We start from the raw sequence: 24543 nt of genomic DNA, 5'->3' as shown, positions 1-24543 counted from the left end.
TAAGCACAATTTTATTATTTGAATTGTATTAAAATAGGCTAAAATTAAATAGCCTATGCGATGAACGAAACAATCATTACATTTGTTTCATTGTGCTTCGCTCTAATAAAGCGCGGATGGCGCCGCTCGGATGTGAATCTTTTTTTTTCTTTTTTTGAGCCTGTCTGGCCACCATAATAACGACAAACAGCTATACGAGCGAGAGAGAGAGATGGCCAAACAAGCTAAACTTAACAAATATTTCATGAAACCAAGCACAAGCAGGTCTAATAATAATGACATTGACAACGAAGACGAGTCTTCTGAAGTCACAGAGACCGCCGATGCTCCCGCGGAAAATAAACAAATGTCGAGCGTTCAGGCGGCGGCCCGAGTGGAAAGTTAAATTCTCCTGGCTGAGGTACGACATTATAGTCTAGTAGTCTAGCGTCTATGATGTACGAGAGATAACATTGATTGAACGTACACAAAGTACACTTTATTGATTGAACCACAAAGAGCATCCCCAGTCTGCTGCTACCGTTGCGAGCCTCGCAGAAGTCCACCTGTTCCAATGCAATGGGGATCTAGTCGCAGGTACAAAACGGATAGGCAGAACGAGACGGGGTGAGTAAGTGTTGACATTTTTTAATCATAATGCAACTGTTGGTTGACTGCCGTGTCACATAGTAATGCATATAATTGATTATAACTAAATGTAGGCTATAATGAAATCAACAAACGCATTACGAGCATGTGGCTCGTCCTCTCGCTCTCTGCATGCAAACGAGGCAATGTGATGATCAACTACAGTTTGCTGTGTGTGAAGTTGAACATTATGATATGTGTGACGTGTCTGATACAACGAGGTGAAGCGATGTCGACTCGAGATTCATTTGGGGGTGCGTGTGACAGCTGCTGCAGTGCGAGCCTGCGGCGCGGGAGCTTGATGCTGGATCAGCGTATCGCACTAACTTGGGAGGCGAGAGATAGTAATTTGATTCTGCAAATCAATTTCTCATTCTTCGCTTGATGTAATTAATACAAATGTCCAATATAACGGAATTCGTTAGCTCATAAAAATGTGATTATAACAGACTGCTGTTTAAAACTCTGACCGGAATTTCAGGAATATGTCCGGGGATAGAAATATTGCAGGACAACCAGACCGGCACGAATATGTTCTAACGGAAACGCTGGTGTGTATACCTCCGTTTCGGGTGGTGTGGTAGGTGTGTGTATACCTCTATGTTTCAGGTGTTGTGGTAGGTGTGTGTGTATACCTCTAGGTTTCAGGTGTTGTGGTAGGTGTGTGTGTATACCTCTAGGTTTCAGGTGGTATGGTAGGTGTGTATACCTCTAGGTTTCAGTTGGTGTGGTAGGTGTGTGTGTATACCTCTGTTTCGGGTGGTATGTTAGGTGTGTGTATACCCTAGGTTTCAGGTGGTATGGTAGGTGTGTGTGTATACCTCTAGGTTTCAGGTGGTATGGTAGGTGCGTGTATACCTCTAGGTTTCAGGTGGTATGGTAGGTGTGTGTATACCTCTAGGTTTCAGGTGGTATGGTAGGTGTGTGTATACCTCTAGGTTTCAGGTTGTATGGTAGGTGTGTGTATACCTCTAGGTTTCAGGTGGTGTGGTAGGTGTGTATACCTCTAGGTTTCAGGTGGTATGGTAGGTGTGTGTATACCTGTAGGTTTCAGGTGGTATGGTAGGTGTGTGTGTATATCTCTAGGTTTCAGGTGGTGTGGTAGGTGTGTGTGTGTATACCTCTAGGTTTTGGCACTCTTGGGCTGAGTTAGTGGGCAGACCGATCCACTTAATTTCCTTCTTCTCTTTCGAGATGATGTTCATGGCCATGAGCACATTAAGTGCATCATATACGCGCCGTCGGATATTCTTCTGGTCATACACATGCTGCATGGGGGGGGGGGGGGGGGGGGGGGGGGCGTGACCAAGAGGGATTTAGTCCACATAAATGGTCACCGTTGCAAAAATCTGGGGGTAATATATTACACAAGAGGGTACTGTGATCACTTGCATGTGTGTCTCTCACCGCGGTAACTCCGACACTTATACTGCTGTATCAAAATGATATAATACTTTTATGGTATCAAATTGCTTAAATTCTATCGATACCCAAGTAGTTGATTTCATCAGCAAGCCAATAAGCATGTTTGTTTGGTGATTGGCCGCTTCCTCCGTTAAACCAATCCAAAATTAAACAAAGCATGACTGGCTCATACAGTACTTAGTATCAATATTAACACCGGTATTGCAAATGATAACAAACCCTATGTATTTCTCATGTGACTTGCTTCAAACTTGGTGGATAGGTTGACCTGGGCCTGCACTATTGATTCAAGGTCCAAGTTTCAACCATCAGTGGAGACAGTACCAGTGGTCATGGGACGGAGTTGCACGCCGTTCCACCAGGTCTTTGAGCAGGTGCGCGCGTGCACACGAGAATGCGTTCCACTCCACTCTGCGCCAAGTACCCACCTGGCTACTTTACATAACAATAGCTCATGTCGCCAGGTGTGTTCAAATACTACAGTTGGACCATTCACACAAAACCTGTGAATGAAATGAGTTACATTCAATTCCTAGAGGCAATTAGGCATTGTCTTTATTCACGAGGGAACATTTATGTGCATGCGCGGGAGCACGTGCACGTGACGTCATTCAAACATAGTGCAACCAGAGATAAAATCACCACTGCACAGTACTGAGGACCAATATGGTTTTCCAACTGAGGGATGACAGGTGGGTAGAAAACCCAGACCTCAATATTATAAGGAGCCTCCTTAGTGTAGCAGCCTGAAAATATTGTTTATTATTACATGGCGTTTTCGCATTCGCCGAAATGCTTGCTTGTGATTGGTCAACAGCCCCCCGACTGAGATATATATATATTATACCGAGATTTTTCAATAATGACCGCAGAGCGCAGCTGTTCGCAATCAAGCCCACTGACACACTGTTTCAGTGCAATTAGACACTGCCGTGCCGGCGATGACAGGGGGCGGAGCGACGAGAGATACTATTGGAGACAGAACACAGCGGAGCCAGAACACAGAGGCTGCCCGCGATAATAATAATCACTTTATTTGGGCTGACAGAGCCACAGAACAACTGCGATTTGTCAAATGAATTAGGTATATTGTTAGTAAGTTAGCCATGTAATAAGCGGGATAATGTATAGCGCTGCACTGACAGCGGAGCCAGAGGCTGCCCGCGATAATAATAATCACTTTATTTGGGCTGACAGAGCCACAGAACAACTGCGATTTGTCAAATGAATTAGGTATATTGTTAGTAAGTTAGCCATGTAATAAGCGGGATAATGTATAGCCTACTCGGTCATTGTCGCAAAATAATTGACCTTCACTACGTTTAAAACACCTCGGCGCGGCGCCTCGGTATTTTAAACTCCGTGTCGGTCAATTATTTTGCGACAATGACCTCGTAGCCATACATTATCCCTTACTTATTCAGAGCTGCTGACTTGCCTTTTTATCTTCCCTTTCTGCACCAAGACATTCGAACTAGTTTCATTGATATTCGCACGAACAATGACACAAGCGTCTCCTTCCTTCTATCACTGGAATATGGATTATAAACAACATTACTGGATCATATTCTACAACGCTTTTCCCTGTGGAGCTAGTAGGCGACCAGCAGGGGGCGGTAGCAGGCAGAGTGTCGGAGAGAGTTGGGAGGAGATATATGGAGGAGAGAGACGGAAGACGCTCTCTTCGGCAGTGAACTTGAACACGAACAGTCGCAACAGACGGGTGCTCGGGAGAGCACTGTTGCAGAAGTTATGTTGGAGGGCCCCGTGGAATAGTGACGGATGATAGGAAGTACTTGCTAGTGGACGCGATATCCTAGAAGTACCAGCGATAGTGTGTGAGCAAACGGTACAGAACAAGGTACTAACACTATCGGGTTATAGTGGTTACTGTGTGCGGTATAAGTAGCGTGCGGCTAATACCATATCTGAGTCCTCAGTAATCGGGTTATAGTAGTTACTGTGCCGGTATAGAGTGCGAGCCCCGAGACGCGCGTTGGACCTACAACCAGTCTGCTCCGGCTGCCTGCAATCAGTCTGCCCCGGTTACCTGCGACCAGATCTGCACCCGGCTGCCTGCAGCCTACGGGAGTTCGTCCCGTCCAGCAGGGGTCGTCATCGCCCAGCACACGCTCTCAGCCGGCGCTGCCTCTCTGCCCCAGCTCCGCCTGCTAGTGTCCTCGCAGAGAGTGCTCGACGCCATCTTGCCTCCCGGACAACAGTGGCGCGGCGAGGCGGCCATTTTAGATGAGTATAAACGAGCGTCTATGCTCCGGAGCCTTACACCGTACACAGTGTGGTGCAGCCCGCGGGCGAGTTAACGTTGCTAACTACAGTTCATAAGGGGAACCCCAGACAATATATGCCGGCATTAGAATAGGACTTTTGCAAGGTATTAGTGGGCCCACACTTTTGTTTTCTTTCCTTTCCTTTAAGTGTGATAACATGTGTGTTTAATAATATTTTCCCATTCAATTAACCCTTTCCCTGTGGGGAAGTTACAGACCTGGTGCATTATAATTAAAGCCTTTTGAGGTATTATTCTGGCCGTATAATTAAAGCCTTTTGAGGTATTATACAGGGTGAAGACCCAGACCAGCGTTTCCGTTAGCCGGTAATTACCGGTATTTGACTGGCAAAATATGTTGAAGTCCGAATATTTAAATATCTCCGGTCATAATGTCCGGTGAAAATAATTTCTCTAAGCACAATTTTATTATTTGAATTAAAATTTAATTAATTAATTAATTATATTAATTAATTTAATTAATTAAAATAGGCTCAAATTAAATAGCCTATGCGATGAACGAAACAATCATTACATGTTGCTTCACGCTGATAAAGCGCGGATGGCGCCGCTCGGATGTGAATCTTTTTTTCTTTCTTTTTTTGAGCCTGTCTGACCACCATAACGACAAACAGGTATATCAGGCCCGAGTGGAAAGTTTAATTATCCTGGCTGAGGTGCGACATTATATCCACATTTTCCAGTTCACTGATCCAGCCAGGGTTACCAGTGACACAGTTCATTCTGGAACCTCAGATCCCCGCTGATCATGGAGTTCTACAGTATCGCGTTGGATCCATACACGTATCGATTTTTTCGAATGGTGATCAGGAATTGGAATATACCAGTTGGATACCATCTGATGTCAGGTAAGGACTCTATGTTATCAGTGTTAGGATAATCAGAGTAAGTTTGATGAAGTTATAAGCTGTTTTGTGAAATGTCTCCGCGGTTTCACTAAAAGTCCGAGAGGAAATCAACGGGGCGATTATCCGCGCGCGGCCGTAATGTGCTTGCGTGCACGTATAATATAAAAATATTGATCATCTAGCGTTTATTTGAAAACTATTCATAAAAAGGCAGACGAATATCAACGTTGTGGAATATTCCACTAAAAGACGATTTTCATAGAATGCTCCAGAATGAGCTGTTTTTTATATCAAAACGGGGGCTTTTCGAACTGCTCTGAAACGGAAACGACGCGATAAACAGCCTTGACAGCACTGACTGGAAAATAGTCTTTGATAATGCGATGGGCAGATTAGACACATAGCCATAATTTAAAACATAGATTAGGCGATATTAACGTTAACATTGGCGCCGATGGTGGCATTCAGCTGGTAAAAAGGAAAACCAGGCTGACCGGCATTTCTCGAATATGTCCAGGGATAGAAATCTTGCAGGACAAACAGACCGGCACGAATATGTTCTAACGGAAACGCTGACCCAGACGTGGGTGATGAGTCAAACACAGTGAAGTATATTATCCCTGATATTAACCCAGAGGTGGGTGTATAATATACGCAGGGATTAAAGCAAAAAAAATTCTCCTGACTTAACTTTTTTTCTGGCCAAGTCATATTCTTATTTTAACCTCCACTGTATTTTTTTTTTTTTTTTTTTAATAGCGTTAGCGTTTTAAGGGAGCCTACTTGTAGAGCAGTGGTCACCAACCTTTTTAAGCCCAAGATCACTTTTTTTTTTTTGGTGAAGGCAAGATCTACCTATTGAAGCGTTGAGAGAAAAAGACAGCCAAGATTGTACTTTAAACTAAATTACTTTTATTTGCCTGTATTCTAATTACATGCAATGCTTTGGTCCAACATTAAAACGTCAAAGTAGAACTATTATGTACTTTCTCAGTCAGTGCTAAGTGCAGTCATCTTATGCAGCATCACTTTTCACATCAAAACAAAAGTAGAACTGTAATGTGGACTTTCTCATATTATTAACATTGACAAACATATTTACAATTAGCATTTTATAAAGTAGAACTGTAATGTGTACTTTCTCAGTCAGTGCTAAGTGCAGTCAGTGCTAAGTGCAGCATCACTTTTCACATCAGAACAAAAGTAGAACTGTAATGTGGACTTTCTCATATTATTAACATTGACAAACATATTTACAATTAGCATTTTATAAAGTAGAACTGTAATGTGTACTTTCTCAGTCAGTGCTAAGTGCAGCATCACTTTTCACATCAAAACAAAAGTAGAACTGTAATGTGTACTTTCTCAGTCAGTGCTAAGTGCAGTCAGTGCTAAGTGCAGCATCACTTTCACATCAAAACAAAAGTAGAACTGTATGTGTACTTTCTCAGTCAGTGCTAAATGCAGCATCACTTTTCACATCAAAACAAAAGTAGAACTGTAATGTGGACGATCAGGGTAAGATCTTAAAAAAAAAAAAAAAAAAAAAAAACATTTTTTTCAATTTTCATGGAAAGATCTACAGGGACAGTCTCAAAGATCGACCAGTCGATCAAGATCGACGGGTTGGTGACCACTGTTGTAGAGCCTACTGTCCTGACTGTGACTATAGACCCTACTGTTGTGGTTGTTGTGCCAGGCAGGGAGGCTGTGTGCTGGAGAGTGTGAATGCAAGTCTTGTGGCTAGCTTCTGATTGATGGCGAGATAGCACCCTTTTCCCATTACTTTGAACCATGAACTAAACGGCTTGTTATCATACAAACAAGGGACTAAACACGTTTCACAATTATGGTACAACAACAATAGACAGTCTCCTCCCCACCGTTTGTATATCTTTTTTACCACCCACCCACCCACCCCCTCCTAATGTACAGTCTCCTCCTCATCATATGTATATATTTACTGTTAGGATCTCTGGGTAACAGTACTGTATATTTGCATATTGTATATGTGACAAATGTAACAGTACTATTACTATATACCTGTAAGGCATGCATGTCATAAATGTCATAAATGTCATGATGTCATGTATGTTGTGTATGTCATAAGTGTCACTATGAATTGAAAATGGGGGACCCTGATTGTAACTGTGGCCATTATATGGTTTCATCATTTATGTTATTTCAGTTTAAGTGTAATATTTGAGAATGTATTTATGTTTCATTTCTTATTTTCTTTATTATTTAATTTGCTACAATTTATAATATATTCATTTTGACGTCTGGTCATATGTGGTGTCCCGTTAGGCTGCTGTTGTGTTGTTACATTTGGGTCTGATTAAGACACCTGCGAGCAAGCGGCAGGGATGTTGGGAGACTGGGACTCATTAAAACACCTGCGAGCAAGCAGCAGGACAGAGACGAGTTGTACAGGCTCTCTAGATTCGAAGAGTGTACGACTATGTGTAGTGTACCACTAAGACTGTTACCAAGAACAGAAGAACAAGACCCCTTTTTTATGTAGCATGCAGCCAACGAGTTTTCATGGTGGATTGGAGGACCAAGCCTTGAATAAACCCGTTGAAAGGAAACCACTTGTGTCTGCAGTGCTTGAAGGAGTTATAGTGAAAACTCGACTGTTCATCGATGCAAGTGGGCGATGAAGCAAGTCCAAGTTTAAGGCCGGCGTCCAGCGGATCTTCCCCGACAATTGTTTGCTGCGCTGCCGGCGCGCCGACATTAAAGGACAGATGAGTCACAAACAATACGCACTACACGCATAAACACAAGTAGTAAGAAGATGCACACAGTATAATGAGCAGCGTTTCAAGATAAAGCCATAAAGGACTTGGACATTATAAGTTAAGAGTGGTCAGGTCAAGAAGAGTGCTTTGTAAACGTTTCTATAATATATTTGACTGCGAATTCTAATTACTGTGGTGTGCGTGCAAAAACGTTTTGACTTATTTGCCTATATAATTTAACTGAAGCTAACCATTTGTACACACATTAAGGTGTCAACGTTAAAGTATAAATATGTTTTCTGATTGAACACCCATTTCTAATTTAAAGTGTGTTTTGGAAATTGTAACCTATAAAAAGCACGTATAATTTATAGGTGAAGGCTATTATTGGCATCTAATATTTATGTTCCTAAGCGTTCTGAAGTGCTTAATATATATGTGGAGGTTATTTTGAAAGCCAATTGAATTAAGCAATTTGATTTGCTCGGAGAGTACTGCATTTAATTCAAATTTGAGTACAAAACAGGCTAAAGGTTTAAAGGTGTATTTACTATTTTTTCTTTACAAATTTTGGTCAATTTAAAGTAGTGATTTACAATGACAGAGCCAATTAGGCCTGCAATTGAAGTAGGGGACAGTGTTAGGGATAGTGCAAATTCCCAAGACCGACCTGAAGAAGGTCAGGAAGAAGGTGCTGAAGCCCAGCAAGAGGTACCAAAACGATCTCAAAGAACCAGAACTCTAACAGAGAAGGGTAAAGCAATGCAGGAGGATAAGATCAAAGCGCTTCAACAAAGATTTAATTACATTTACAATAAATGGAGGACACAAGTTAAATCTTCTAAAGGTCCGTTATCACAATCAACAGAACATTTGTCTAATGAGCTGCTTACTGATATCATTACAGATGTCACAGGTCTTTCTAATGATGTGCAGCATATTTATGATGAACTACGTGACATCTCAACTCCAGACCAGGACACGCGTCTAAGAGTGGATCTGTGTGCAGGGATTTCTGAGATAATTGTGTCCAGAGCCACATTTAGACTGGGGGGAAGTGTGTTAGAAGAAGGAGAGAAAGAGTGGCCAGAAGCAGGCTCTCTCTTTGACTCAAGCACCTATAAATCTGGTTCTGCCACTTCTTCCAGGAAAAGTGCTTATAAATCTGGTTCTGCCACTTCTTCCAGAAAAGGCACCTCAGTGCATTCAAGCAGTTCTTCTGTAAAGCGACGAGATGCTGTCGCTGATGCTGCTGCAAGCCAAGCTGTTCTGGAAGTGTTAAAAGAACAAGAAAAAGAACAATTGGAAATGCAGTGCCTAGAAGCAGAAGCTAAAAAGAAGATAGCTGAGCAAGAGGCAGCAGGCATAAAGCGTCGTTTAGAGCGTCGTTTAGAACAAGAGGAAGAGGAAGCTAAAATTAAAGCTCAACTGGAAGAAGAACATGGAGCTATACAAAGGACTCTGGAGGAAAAGCGGAGAAAGATACAGCATTTGGAGGCAGTGAAAGGTCTTAATGCAGCACGAGCAAGAATCCTTGTGTACGATCAAGTGGAGGCCACAGAAGAAGAGCGGAAAGACGTACTAGAACATGAGGGTAGCAGACAACAAAGTGCCTGCTCCCACAAGTCCTCTGTCCCTGTATACGTCTCCCGTACCACAAGTTGTGACCACCTCCTCAAATGACAGTACAGCAGAGCTTGTTAAGATGCTGGCAGGTGCTTTAAGTGCCAACAGAATTCCAATTCCTGAACCTTCATCATTCAGTGGGGACCCATTGAAATACAATGACTGGAAACTTTCCTTTGAAATACTGATTGATCAGAAGAGCATTGAAGATAAGGAGAAGATATACTACCTCCGTAGGTATGTAAGTGGACAAGCTAAGAAAGCACTTGATGGCTATTTCTTACTCGGAACCAAATCTGCCTATGTTGCAGCATGGAAGACTTTGGAGGAGAGATATGGTAATCCTTTTACAATAGCAAAAGCATACAGAGACAAGCTCCAAGCATGGCCCAAGATGGGATCTAAGGACAGCTTTGAGCTCAGAGAGTTTGCAGACTTTCTCAGGAGTTGTGAGGCTGCCATGGTCAACATCAAGGCATTGGACATTTTAAATGACTGTAATGAAAACAGGAAAATTCTTTTAAAGCTGCCTGATTGGCTAACAGCGAGATGGAACAGGATGGTTATCCAAGAAGAAGAAGAGCGTAACCAATTCCCCTCCTTCAGCCAATTTGTAAAGTTTCTGACAAGAGAAGCAAAAATTGCCTGCAACCCTGTTACATCACTACAGTCACTGAAACAAGGTGAGACTGAAAAACCAAAATGCCCAAGATATCAAAGCTTTGGAGCAAAGACACTAACCACAGGTTCCAATGAAAATACTGTTATAACATGCATTTTCTGTGAGAAGTACGGGCATACTTTGCATAAATGCAGGAAGTTCATGGAGAAACCTGTTACAGACAGAATCAAATTTGTTCAAGCTGAAAAGCTATGCTTTGGTTGTCTCAAGTCTGGTCACTACTCAAAGAGCTGCAACAGTAGGAATGTGTGCGACGTGTGCCACAAGCAACATCCTACATGTCTGCATGAGGAGCGAGCCAAAGAAGGACAAAGACCACCACAAGCCAAGCTAAAGCTAAATGAAGAAAAGCCAAGTACAAGTCAACAATGGTACAAAGAAAGACCTCAATCGACACAATGCAAAGAAACAACCACAAACTCTACTTCACATAGAGTAATACTTCATGAAGCTAACACACAAACGACTGCAATAATTCCTGTCTGGCTTTCATCCACAGATCAACCAACACAAGAAGTCCTTGTTTACGCTCTGTTGGATTCTCAAAGCGACACAACCTTTGTTATAAGGGAAGTAGCAGAAGCGTTGGAAGCAACCAAAGTCAAGGTCAAAGTCAAGCTCTCTACTATGACCTCAAGAACGACAGTAGTAAGCTCTGAAAGAATGGACAACTTACAAATCCGTGGCTTTTACTCTGGTAAGAAGATATTGTTACCACCAGTCTATACTCGGGATTTCATTCCAGCCAACAGAACACACATACCAACAGATGGAACTGCAAAAGCGTGGTCCCATCTAGAGCACCTCCAAGGAAAGATTGCACCTATGCAGGACTGTAAAGTACGTCTGCTCATTGGGTACGACTGCTCACAAGCCCTGCTTCCAAGGGAAGTTGTGTCTGGCGAAGAAAGTCAGCCTTATGCACAGCGTACAGACCTTGGATGGAGTATTGTTGGCCATGGGAATCCCTGTGTAGACATCGGAATCAGCCATCGCATAGTATTGAGACGAGTAACAGCAGGTGTGAAACGTTCTGTTAATCTCAAAACTGAAGTACACTGTGTGAGCCGAACCCAAGTAAAAGAAATGACTCCCTCAGACATAAGAGTTCTTGAACCAGACTTCTCAGAAAGAACTGGAGAACATGACCCTGTGTCTCAAGAACATATCAAGTGCCTGTCGAAGTTGAGAGAGACCATCACGCAAAAGAACAATGGTCACTACGACATGCCGTTACCATTCAAAGAAAAGGAAAAGAAAAGAAAAAGAGAAGAAAAAAGAAGAAAAAACGACCTGTCAGAGAACTCAAGGTGGGAGAAATTAAGGAAGATGATCCTGAACTCCACAAGGCTTTTGTGTGCAACACTAAAGCAAAGGAAAACAGATCATCATTGGATCGCCTACAGAGATTCTCGGAATGTGTCAAGTGTAGAAAGTACAGAAGATGTACTGAAGGACAAAGAGGGGGTGACTTACCACAAGATCGGAAGCAACTCCACCCTTCACTTACGCTGGCATAGACTGCTTTGGTCCGATCCATGTTAGAGAAAGAAGGAAGGATCTCAAAGGATATGGTCTCTTACTTACATGTCTATGTTTAAGGGCCATACACGGGGTCAGATGGTAGGGTGAGAGAATTTAAATTGCTGGTGAGTGACACCACCTTAAAAGGTAACCTATAACTAAGAGTGTTCCTTGATAGACCTGTACAGAAGGTTGTAACGCTACACGAAGCAGACTAATTTAATGTTTTGCCTAAAACTTATGTTAATAATGATACTTACATTTAGTCATTTAGCTGACGCTTTTATACAGGGCGACTTACAAGTTCTGTACAAGTCCCCAGGAGGGGCACAACTAGCAGCTGAATGACCACAAGAAATATTTAATTTAGAAGATAACCAAATTATGTTCAGAGAAATCCCACGTGTGTGCGATTTGGTGGGAGTGTAACTGTGGCCATTATATGGTTTCATCATTTATGTTATTTCAGTTTAAGTGTAATATTTGAGAATGTATTTATGTTTCATTTCTTATTTTCTTTATTATTTAATTTGCTACAATTTATAATATATTCATTTTGACGTCTGGTCATATGTGGTGTCCCGTTAGGCTGCTGTTGTGTTGTTACATTTGGGTCTGATTAAGACACCTGCGAGCAAGCGGCAGGGATGTTGGGAGACTGGGACTCATTAAAACACCTGCGAGCAAGCAGCAGGACAGAGACGAGTTGTACAGGCTCTCTAGATTCGAAGAGTGTACGACTATGTGTAGTGTACCACTAAGACTGTTAACAAGAACAGAAGAACAAGACCCCTTTTTTATGTAGCATGCAGCCAACGAGTTTTCATGGTGGATTGGAGGACCAAGCCTTGAATAAACCCGTTGAAAGGAAACCACTTGTGTCTGCAGTGCTTGAAGGAGTTATACTGATGATGTAAACAAGACAAACGCCTTTCTCTGGCCTGCATCCCCTTAACAATTGTGTGTATTGCTACTGGATTTACAAGATCCAGAGTGAATGAATGAAAACTTTATTTAATACACGAGACCCTCTTCTTGGGACCAAGTAAGGTTGTCAATAATCCAATGTACAGTTACAACCCCCCCATCCCACCTCCAATGTACAGTTTCTTCATCAAATGTATATACTCTTTTTAGACTATTTTTGTATCACAAACAATAGGCTACTGTATTTGTAAATCTGGTATGTCATAAATGTATAGATGTAGCAGTATTGTCTATCTGTATGTCATGTGTGTCATATATGTTATGATGAATTGAAAATGGGGGACCCTGATGTAAACAAGACGAAAGTCTCTCTCTGGTCTGCATCCCCTTAACAATTGTGTGTATTGAGCTGTACTGTATTGTACCCATTCTGCAATCTGTTAATAACAATCAATCAATATTTAACAGATAGCAGAATGGGTACAATACAGTACAGCTCAATACACACAATTGTTAAGGGGATGCAGACCAGAGAAAGACGTTCGTCTTGTTTACATCAGGGTCCCCCATTTTCAATTCATAGTGACATACATGACATACTACAGGTATATAGATAGTAATGTTACATTTGTGACATATATGATATGCAAATATACAGTACTGTTACCCAGAGATCTCCCGGACAAATGGTAGAAAGACGTTTATTGAGCTTAAAAACAATTGATAACGCAAATAACGTTCTGATTAACAAAGGCATTCGTTTTGTGGCATTAACGTTACCTAGATTTATCAACATTCACATTTATCATACACGGAGGCGCAAGCTCACACACGCAACACCACCACCACCACCACCACCACCACCACCAACAACACACTGGTTGAACTTGTCGCGTAAATAACGTTCTGATTAACAAAAGGCATTCGTTTTGTGGCATTCACGTTACCTAGATTTATCAATAGCAATAGTAATATATATGTTTCTTTAGACTAGAATAAGTCAAATGAACTTACTGTTTCGGAAAAGTTGCCGCATGTTGATGAGTCAAGTTTACTCTCGAGTAGAGCTAGAGAGCAATGGCGGAGTTTCAGAAACTCAAAACGAAAAATGGCCGCTTCCCATTGGTGCTGAGCACAGCGGAGGCAGGTGAAAGGAGTAGGGGGTATCTGCAGAGCCGCAGAGCCAAATGACTGTTTGGTGCGGCCGCGGTAGGGGAAAAAATGATATTTGACGCCTCTGATTGGCTCAGGTTAAAATCCGTCACGACTCCGAATCAAATGACGGAATCTCCAAATCAAATGGACTGATATCCGTCCCAAGACGGAACGCTTTAATGCCTGTATACGTGTTTATGAGGTATTGAGTTACACACAGGAGCTATAGTAGGACTTCAGTCCATTCGACCACTCCTATTAAATAATGGTAACTGAACAGTACAATTAATATAAAGACTTCAATGGGGTTCTGTGTGCGTGTCCATTCCTGTGCCCAGTATTAACTCTTTTGGTGTGGGTAACGTTAATGTAATTAACCCTTTCCTATTCCACCTTTCCCTCTTCATTGTAAGGTTTCTAGGGTCATTGAGGGAGGGTACCGCTTGCGGGGGGAACTCAGTATTTAATTACAATTCAGTCACGAGGTGTGGGAGGGTTTAAGGAGCAACTGGGGGGAGTGGGAGCGTGTTGGGGAGTACTGCTGACCGCCCTGCTGCAGGGAAGAAAGACCAGAGTACCAGACCAGGTTGGTAAATCCCGGGCCCCATCCACTCACACTACCAGCCTCCAGTCGACGCCCCAGGCCCAAAGACGAGGGTGCAGTCAGACAGAGTTCTACTGTGTCCAGCAACCTCGTGACTGCCAGCAACCGTTCCCACGAAGCAGGGATAATCCACCCTGCTACATTAGTCTACTAGGTATTCATGACTGGAGGGTGGGTTTAGAGGCTGACATGTACTGCAGATCTTTGTCTTTGATTGCCAGTCTAGTTAGCTTTTCTTTGAGTGTAGTTGCAGAATAGTCGCAATTGAATCATAGCTTGGAAATAAGTCAAATATCCTGCCAATGCAGAATGCAATTGTAGAACCTGTGGCACATAGTAGACCCCATTACTGGCTGGGCTCATAATACAAAGACCAGGAAGGAGGGAGTAAGTAAGTATTAGGGTTGGGTACCGAACTCTGTACTTTTAAGGGTACAGATTGAATTACTGAGTACCAATTCACGCTAGATCAATCGGTACCTTTACATGTTTAGTATAAGAGTGTAATATGAGGGGAGCTCCAGTAGCTCACCGCATATCTCGGCGCTATTTCTGCGTCGGGGAAAACCGTGCTGCGTCACGGATCTGGTGGACTCCGAGTTCAATTCCCGGACCCGCCGTCATTTGCCAGAATGTCTTCCCCTGATCTATATCCCGTTTCACCCTGTATCTGTCGGTCATGCTTGACCAGAAAAGCGATAAACGCTAAAAAATAAAGTTTAAAAAAAAAAGAGTGTAATATGCTAGATAAGAGTCAGTCAGCTTTATTGTCGCTTCTCATAATGTGCAAGACATACAGAGAAATTAAATTGCGTTTCCCCCTTCCCACGGTGTATATAAAACAAAAACTAATATAAACATGAAGTAACATATAGGACACCAGGCCACGTGAGCGGATCGGCGCGGCCGAGAAATCCGCTCTTCGCTCTTTAAAGCTTGGTCCGCTCCGCTAATCGCTCATGTTGACCCCGCCCCCAAGTCGCTCTCCGCTCGTTCACCTTAAATAGAGCGCTCCCCGCTCCAGATCGCTCGGCAAATTTTTTTTTTTTTTTTTTTGGAGCATGGTGTAAATTAGCTCAAACTACAACAGTCTACACCCCCTGGGCCCCTTAACAATTGTTTGTATTGAGCCGCATTGTAATTGTACCCATTCTGCAATGTTAAATAACGTTGTTTATCCATTCACTAGCTCTATTAAGCGATGATAGCTAGCCGAGCCACAATGCTATGGTCGCTGCCATTAACGTTAGCATGTAAGCTAACGTCAACAACAATGGCGTCGATACTTTTTCTAACAGGAGTGAGTGACAAAGCCTGAACAGGATATCACAGGTTCACCCTTCTCATTGGTTGAAAATGGCCTTCATGTTTGTACATCGCCATCTGTTGCTTTGGCATTGTACTGCATGTATATTACATCAGTGTTAAACCACTGTGAGCGGCCTGGAGTGGATTGGAGCGGAGGAGAACTCTCGCTACGGACGTCGCGCCGACACATTTTAAAACCCACTCCTCGCTAACGTCAAAACTGCCCGCTCCGCTCCCCGCGCCGATCCGCTCACATGCACTGTAGGACACTAAACATAAGTAACTATGGGACACGATGTACACACACTATACAGGACTATATATACAGTATAAACGGTGGCAAAATTGTAGATGTCCTGAGGGAGGGGAGGGGGGCACCAATGATCTTCTCAGCTGTTCTGACCGTGTCAGCTGCAGGGTCTTGCGGCAGGATGCTGTGCAGCCGCCGTACCACGCGGTTATGCAGCTGGTCAGGAGGCTCTCGATGGTGCGCCGGTAGAAGGAGCACAGAATGGGCACTGAGGCTCCAGCTCTTCTCAGTTTGCGGAGGAAGTAGAGGCGCTGTTGAGCTTTCTTCGCCAGTGATGCGATGTTGGTGTTCCAGGAGAGGTCCTCTGTGATGTGCACACCCAGATATTTGGTGCTGCTCACTCTCTCCACCACTACAACGTTGATGGTCAGCGGAGGGTGCTGGGTGTGCGCTCTCCGGAAGTCGAGAACAACCTCCTTTGTTTTCTCCACATTGCGAATGAGGTTGTTGTTCCCGCATCACGTGATCAGTTGGCTCACCTCGTCCCTGTAGTGAGACTAGTCATTGTTTTTAATGAGCCCCACCACAGTTGTGTCGTCCGCAAACTTGACAAAGAGGTTGGTGTTGTGTATTGGTGTGCAGTCGTGGGTCAGTACTCAGTAGTGTGAAGAGTAGGGGGCTGAGCACGCATCCAAGAGGGAGCCTTTTCCACAAATGTATATATTACCGTCTCGTCTCTTTGGAAAGACCAGAGGAGTTTATCAGGATTGATAATATTTACGTAGGATGGCCAGATAATGTTATTACAGAGAGAGTCAAGTACCAAAAAAAGGTACCGTTGGGTACTGATACCTAATTCCAGGAATTGGTACCGGTATCGGTTGAAATGTGAACAGTACCCAACCCTAGCCAGTAGGGGTGGGAATCACCAGTTTCATCCCGATACAATATTGATTCTTTGGACAACGATACGATATTTGCCGATATCACAAAGTCTGCCATATAATTGTTAGACTAGAAGTCTTTATTTGTCATGCAGTTTTAACACACACACACACACGAGATGGGCGACCCACAGGAACACACACACACATGCACCGAGTCGCAGATGAAATGTCTCTCTGCACAAGGACGCCACAGCGTTAGCGATCTGTTACGTATCGTATGATACGATACGATTCAGGTGCCTGCGATCGATATGAGACGATATTATGTGCCCATTTAACACAATGAGTCACATTTAGATCAACTCAAAAAAGGCAACGGAAATATCAATTGACGTTTTTATTATTGAGCTCTTCCAGACATTTAAATGAAAAACAATCTATTGTTTTTAATACAAATAGACCTCCTGTTCACTGTAAAGTGCCACGTTTTTATATATCGAGCTTTAAACTTTAAGTAAAACATTTTGGAACACGCAACCTAAAACCCCTCCCTCTCCCAAACTGTTACTACAATTGTTTTATGTTGCATGATGATCATGAATACATTTATTATGTATTGTATTTTTTATGTTTAAATATCAACATTATCTGTCCATCCTCAGTAAATACTATCAATATAATAATACTCCTGACTTCATCTAGTCTTTTCAAACGCACACAGAATGCCCCTCCCCCAGTCCCCTATCCTGTTCTCTCTCAGGGTTAGCTGCTTAGCTTAGTTAGCGTAAGCAGCTAACGTAACGATAATTTCGGTCTTTAACGCGACGTGGGCATAAAGGAATGGCGACGATGCAAAGCATGTTAGATGCATTTGACCCGTTGTGGGGAAAAAACTGCACAGACTTATATCGGGTCGCAAAATAGGCGCTCTGTAGCCCTGCTCTGCTGTACAGAGCTACACAGCGTTTCACACTACTGGGCGGACACTACTCGCCGGATTTTCAAAATAAGAGTATCGCAATATGAACCAATCTTTTTACGTTGCATCAATCCTATTTGATTATTGATAGATCGATATATCGATCTGGATAGATCGTCCCACCTAGCCAGGATACAGATGTTGGTTGCAAACCTAGCCCCTTTCGTGACTGTGATGCACGCAACGTTTTGGCCGAGATAACACAGTCACTTGCTCCTCTATGATATCAAGGAATGTTGCCCATGAAGCACTGGTTTTGGACGAACGGTTCATTATACAAGTATCGCAAAGAAATTTCAAAAGTACACACAGTTGCACAAGGGTTTCACACAAAAATACGGGATGGTTTGAAAGCTCGGCGTTGCTAATAAACATTTAAAATATTTTTTATAAACATGTAAACATCACCGAGATCAGTGTTGCATCAAAATGGCTTACTCTTTTTCTTCCGCATTGTGACATGCCGGAGTGCTGGGATCAGGGTTAGAAATTAAAATTTTTTTTCAAGGGCTTTTTTTGCCCCCCTTAATTGATTTTCGGGGGCTTTTTTTTGTATTTCGGGGGCACTGAATTTTTATGATAAACGGTAGGGGTGGGACGGTTCACAAAATGGACGGTTTGGTTCGTATCACGATTTTAGGGTCACGGTTTTCAGTTCGATATACGTTAATTTTTATTTAAAAAAATGTAACACTCAAATCTAAACATGCTTCTCATTTATTAAAAATAAAATAAAAGGTTTACAGTGTTTACAGCCTTAAATAATGTTTGGCACACAAAGACCGAACTGACTGAAAAATATAGGCTACATTTGTCAAAGTATTAACTTAGTGCAAACAAACAATATGCTCAGCCAGCACTAGACTTTCCTTTCTTTAATTAATATAAACACACAAAAACAATAATAATAATAATAATAATAATAATAATAATAATAATAATAATAATAATAATAATAATAATAATAATAATAATAATAATAATAATAATAATAATAATAATGACTTGGATTTATATAGCGCTCTTCATGAGACCCAGAGCGCTTCACAGAGTCCATTATTCATTCATACACAGTCATACCGGTGGTGGTAAGCTACAATTGCAGCCAGAGCTGCCCTGAGGCAGACTCACGGAAGCGTGGCGAATAATCATCGCCTACGGCCCCTCCGACCACCACCAACATTCATTCACATGCATACACATTCATACGAGGCAAGTAGGTTAAGTGTCTTGCCCAAGGACACAACGGCAGTGGGATGGACATGGGCTTGAGCGGGATTCGAACCACCAACCCTTCGATCATTGGACAACCCGCTCTACCCCTGAGCCACGCCGCCCAATTCCCTGATTGTCAGTTCTTAATGGAAAGATTCATTTTCTGCTTGAAATTATTATGTTTCTGTCATTACATTTATTTAGACTAACATTATTTAAATATTGAGTGCAACTGTGGTGGATTAAGTAATTCGGTGAGTTGGAACTATCTATGGGTTGGCGCCGGGTCCCCACGGACATTTTAGCGTGTGGCACCTTCAGTTCCGGTCACGTTCATAACATCAACAAGCAGCGCGAAAGCGGCAATAGTCCCGGTTGGAGTTAGTAAAACACAGTTGTATGTTAGCCTTCTTGGATGTTGAATAAACGCCTATCATTGTCTTTAAACACCCCGCCTCTCAGACTCCCATTTCCTCCTCTGCTACAGTAGCTAGTAGCTACGGTGACATTTCATTGACTGTACAGTATTAGCTTGCGGGCTGCGTCGGGCTACCATAGTTAAAACGTGCGTTGTGTTTACAAACTGCTAACGCTATGGCAAGATGTGTGTAGGCCTATGTAATGTTAATGGCTATGTTTTTAAAGTCGTAATGAAGATTGATTTATATTGTGCGTGCCATTTTTACACAAACTGACTGCTGCTGCTGCTGCCTGCAGCCAGTGCAGAACACAGGCTCCGCCAAATGATTTTTTTTATTTGCGCGTCATCTGAACCGTACGATACAGACGCTCCATTACCGGATAAATATATATAATTAGTAAACTGTCGGGGGCATTAAGTGCCCCCCTTAACTGGTTTTCGAGGGCATTTTGTCCATTTTCAAGGGCATTATGCCCCAAGCCCCCGTTAATTTCGAACCCTGGCTGGGATTGCTGGGCGCACCAGGCATGTGACAAAGCAGAAGAAGAGGAAAAAGCCAATCACAGCGCTCCGGCATGTCACAATGCGGAAGAAAAAGAGTAAGCCATTTTGATGCAACACTGATCTCGGTGATGTTTACACGTTTATAAAAATGTATTAAAATGTTTATTAGCAACGCAGAGCTTTCAAACCATCCTGTATTTTTGTGTGAAACCCTCGTGCAACTGTGAGTACCTTTGACATTTCTGTGATACTTTTATAATGAACCGTTCGTTAAAAAACCAGTGCTTCATTCCTTGGTATCCTATAGAGGAGCAAGTGACTGTTATCACAGCCCAAACTTGGCGTGCATCACAGACACGAAAGGGGCTAGTTGCAAACCATACATAACAAAGGTTACAGTACCTTTCATAGGCCTTGTGCTATCCAAGTTAAGTTACATGCGTAACTGGTCAATGATGAGGCCGCTGGGCGCAGTCATGAGCAGTCGCATTACAGAGAGCTCTCGCCAAACAAACAAATCAACAAGGTTTTGTGGACATTTTCTACTCCTGCTAATATGGATTACGGACTTATACCTCAATTCAGCAATGAAGAAACATCAAACAGAAGTGGAGAGAAGTGAAAACGGATTTAACGAGACCCAGTGACTTCTACCTTCTCAATGGCTCGGAAAAGAAACACATAGACGTCGGAACAGCGGCTATACACACGCTACTAACAGCGAGCCCTGTACGGAAAAACTTACCCCCGACTGGCAGATTGGGCCGTAGGACCATGATCATACTGGTTCTGCTACTTTCGGGAGACATTCATCTAAACCCAGGCCCGGTTTTGACCAGAACTCAGGCTAGAAGACTTGGTCTGGCAGCGCAAGAAGCGAGTTTGGTTACCATCGCGACCAACATCAACAACTCAACCTGTGGCTACATCCACTGCGCGGACGGCAACTCTTCCCCAATGACGCCGCAGCAGACGAGCACACGTGAGGCAGAGACGAGAGGAGGTGAACAGAGGGTCGAAACCATGACGACCATCCCGACGCGGGATTTAAACATCTCAACGCCCGATAGCCGGCTAGCCAGCGGAGCTAACGACGAAAACATCCAGGAACAAAGGACTCTGGACCGAGTCCTTTGTTGTACCAGCACGGCGCGGGTCCCGACCCCCCCCTCCCCCCTTCCCACCCACGACAACAAAGCCCCCCCAACCGGCAACCCCACGGACAAATCGCCTGATAAATTAGCCAACCTAGCCAGGCTGGCTATGTTTACCAGCCCAGGAGAACAAAGGGTTGCCGCCAGAAAAGACAGGACAAAGGAACCCCCATCCCCACACACCAACACACAGACCTCACGGAGACAACAACAAAGCCCCCCCCCTCCCTCCCCCACAGCAGCACCAGAAGACAATTACCTGGAACTTGAAGACATCAATAACACAGCTAATAAAAACGGACTACACATCTTTCACCTTAATGTAAACAGCATTAAGCATAAGCTGGACGAAATAAGAAACCTGTTTATGAGCGGTAAGGTAGACTTAATATGCTTTACTGAAACTAAACTTGATCCATCTGTAACAGACCCTGAAATAGAAATAGAGAACTATACTATAGTCCGTAATGACAGAAACCAGTATGGAGGTGGTGTTTGTATGTACATACATAAGGACACCAAATTCATTACCCGTACTGACCTTCATCATGAGACAATTGAAACCGTATGGGTGGAAATTTTATTTGAAAGGGCAAAATCTGTTCTAGTCGGCACAATATACAGACCGCCAGATCAAACTGGCTTTTATGATACTCTGGATGTGTGCTTAGCTGGAGCTGAGGATGCGGAAAAAATTCGTATTGGGGATTGGAACACGGATATGCAACAAAAAGATGCACCCGTCTTCAAATCCTTCAATAGGTTTTGTGATCTGCACGGCCTCAGCCAACTAATCACCCAACCCACAAGGATATGTGAATCAACTCAGACTACCATTGACCTCATACTGACCTTTGACAAGTCCAAGATCTCTAATAAAGGGGTTATAGCATGCGGGTTAAGTGATCATTATATGATATTCTGTACCCGCAAAAAGCTAAAACTAAAGGCTGGCTGTCACAAAACAGTCACATCTAGAGACCTCAAAACCTACTCTAGCGAGGCCTTTAACCTTGAACTGGAGAGTCTGGACTGGTCAGATGAACTCAATGGTACACTGGTTGAAGAAACTTTGCTTGGCTTCAAAACCAAATTTTCATCAATACTAAACAACATGGCCCCCCTAAGAACCACCAGGGTAAAAAATCGCGCTGAGCCATGGATGCACACTGAAATACTGACCGCTATGAAAGCCAGAGACAAAAAATGCTCTGAGTTTCGTAAAAGTCAGTCAAAGCTTACCAAAAGCACGAGCAGTGAACTCCAAGACCACGTGACCGAACTCAAACTAGAAAGAAACAGACTAAGAAATGACGTAAACTCCATGATCAAAACTGCTAAAAAAAATGTCATCAATGACAAAACCGAGGAAAACAAAAATAAACCACGTGAACATTGGAAATTACTCAACAATCAACTAGGCTGCAGTAAAAAACTCAAAACCAGGTTCTCAAACATAAACATAAAGATGGACAACACGCTCATCACAGACAAGCTGGATGTAGCCAATTACTTAAACACTTTCTTCACAAACATAGCCACAACACTGGTAAACAAACTACCCTCCCACTCAGGGCAGTATGGGGTAGAACACATAGTAGCATACTACAAGAACCTAGGCGTCCACAAAGACGACTTCAAACTGGAAATAGTAACTACAGATGAGGTACTCAAAAAACTGAGCGCCCTCCAACCAAACAAGGCCACTGGCCATGACAACATCCCCTCCAAATTCCTCAGAGACTCAGCAGCAGCCATCACCCCAGTCATCACACACATAATAAACCTCTCCATAAAACAGGGACACGTCCCCAAGGACTTCAAAATTGCGAGAGTAACACCCCTGCACAAAAAGGGCAGCAAATTAGACCCGGGTAACTACCGCCCTGTTTCTATCCTTACATCCATCTCGAAAGTCATGGAAAAAATAGTATACGAACAGATCGAAAAGTACCTCGCGGAAAAAAATCTAATCTACGAATTCCAATCTGGCTTCAGAACATCCCACTCCACTGACACATGCCTTCTCTACTTGAACGACCACATCAAACAAGAGGTGGACGCGGGCAAATACTGCGGCATGGTCATGCTGGACCTACAAAAGGCCTTCGACACTGTCAATCACACCATTCTGATTGACAAGCTAAAAGCAATTGGTTTTGATAGTTTATCAGTGAGCTGGATACAATCCTACCTGGAGGGGAGGGAACAGATGGTGGAAGTAAACGGTACCCTATCCCCCCCCCTCACAGTGAGCTGTGGTGTTCCACAAGGAAGCATACTAGGACCGCTACTATTCCTAATTTATGCAAATGACATGTCGTCAGCTTGTGACTGCAACTTGTTCCTGTTTGCGGACGACTCAGCCCTGCTGGTCTCTGACAAGAACAAGTTACAGGTTGAAAAAGCCCTCAGCTCGGAACTAGGCAAAATCTGCATATGGCTCGCCAACAACAAACTATCATTACACATGGGCAAAACAGAGTCCATTCTCTTCGGTTCAAATAACAAACTCAGCAAGACCGACGGCTTCTCGGTTACAGTGGGTGACAATATTATCACAAGGAAAGATGAAATTACCTACCTGGGTTCCATCCTAGAGGCTAATCTTTCCTGTGACAAAATGGCATCCAATGTAATAAAAAAAGTCAACCAACGAACGCGATTCTTGTACCGGATCTCCTCTCTGGTAAACAAGAATACCCTGAAGACTAGCAGGAGCACTCATTCAAGGGTACTACGACTATGCTTGCACCTCATGGTACCAAAGCACCTCAAAGGCACTAAAAAACAAATTACAAACATCTCAAAACAAGCTAGTCAGACTACTACTTGACCTGACTCCTAGAACCCACCTCACCCCTGCCCACTTTGACAACCTAGGATGGCTTAGAGTAGACGACAGAGTACAGCAACTTGCAATGGGCCTGGTCTACAAGATACACTACGCGACCAAGGTACCCATGTACATGTCAAAATACTTCCCAAAGGTCAGTGAATACCACGATCACAACACCAGAGGGAGCTCCACAAATCATGTAAAACCCAGATTCGGCTCAAACAAGGGACTAAACACGTTTCGCAATTATGCCACATCAATGTGGAACGCCCTGCCAAAAGCTGTAAAGGAATGTGAATCATTACCCACTTTCAAAAACACTCAAAAAACACCTACGTGAGACTGCAATTCGAAACTGGCCCCTACAAATGTCCTAACCTAGTTGTACAGTAAATGACCAAGTAAGGCTTTGTCAATATTCCAATGTACAGGGTAAAATGTGTGTGTGTCCCCTACCCTACCCAACCCCCCCCCCCCCCCCCCCCCACCTCCAATGTACAGCCCTCACCCAACCCA

General features: G+C 43.2%; 1 protein-coding gene across 5 annotated transcripts in view; it reads right to left on the bottom strand.

The window, feature by feature from the left end:
* LOC311227896 (transcription factor Dp-1-like) overlaps nucleotides 1-24543 on the bottom strand; it is a 77278-nt gene that overhangs the window by 10613 nt on the left and 42122 nt on the right. For all 5 annotated transcript variants that reach the window (XM_084313746.1, XM_084313745.1, XM_084313747.1 and 2 more), the window contains exon 7: nucleotides 1749-1895. In XM_084313746.1, coding sequence (XP_084169872.1) covers nucleotides 1749-1895 — 147 coding nt within the window. The remainder of the gene's footprint in view (nucleotides 1-1748; nucleotides 1896-24543) is intronic.

The sequence above is a fragment of the Notolepis coatsorum genome (assembly GCF_963971535.1).
Source record: "Notolepis coatsorum genome assembly, chromosome: 5".
Lineage (NCBI taxonomy): Eukaryota > Metazoa > Chordata > Actinopteri > Aulopiformes > Paralepididae > Notolepis > Notolepis coatsorum.
The sequence above is the reverse complement of the archived record's forward strand: the minus strand, read 5'-3'. Positions and strand labels throughout refer to the sequence as shown.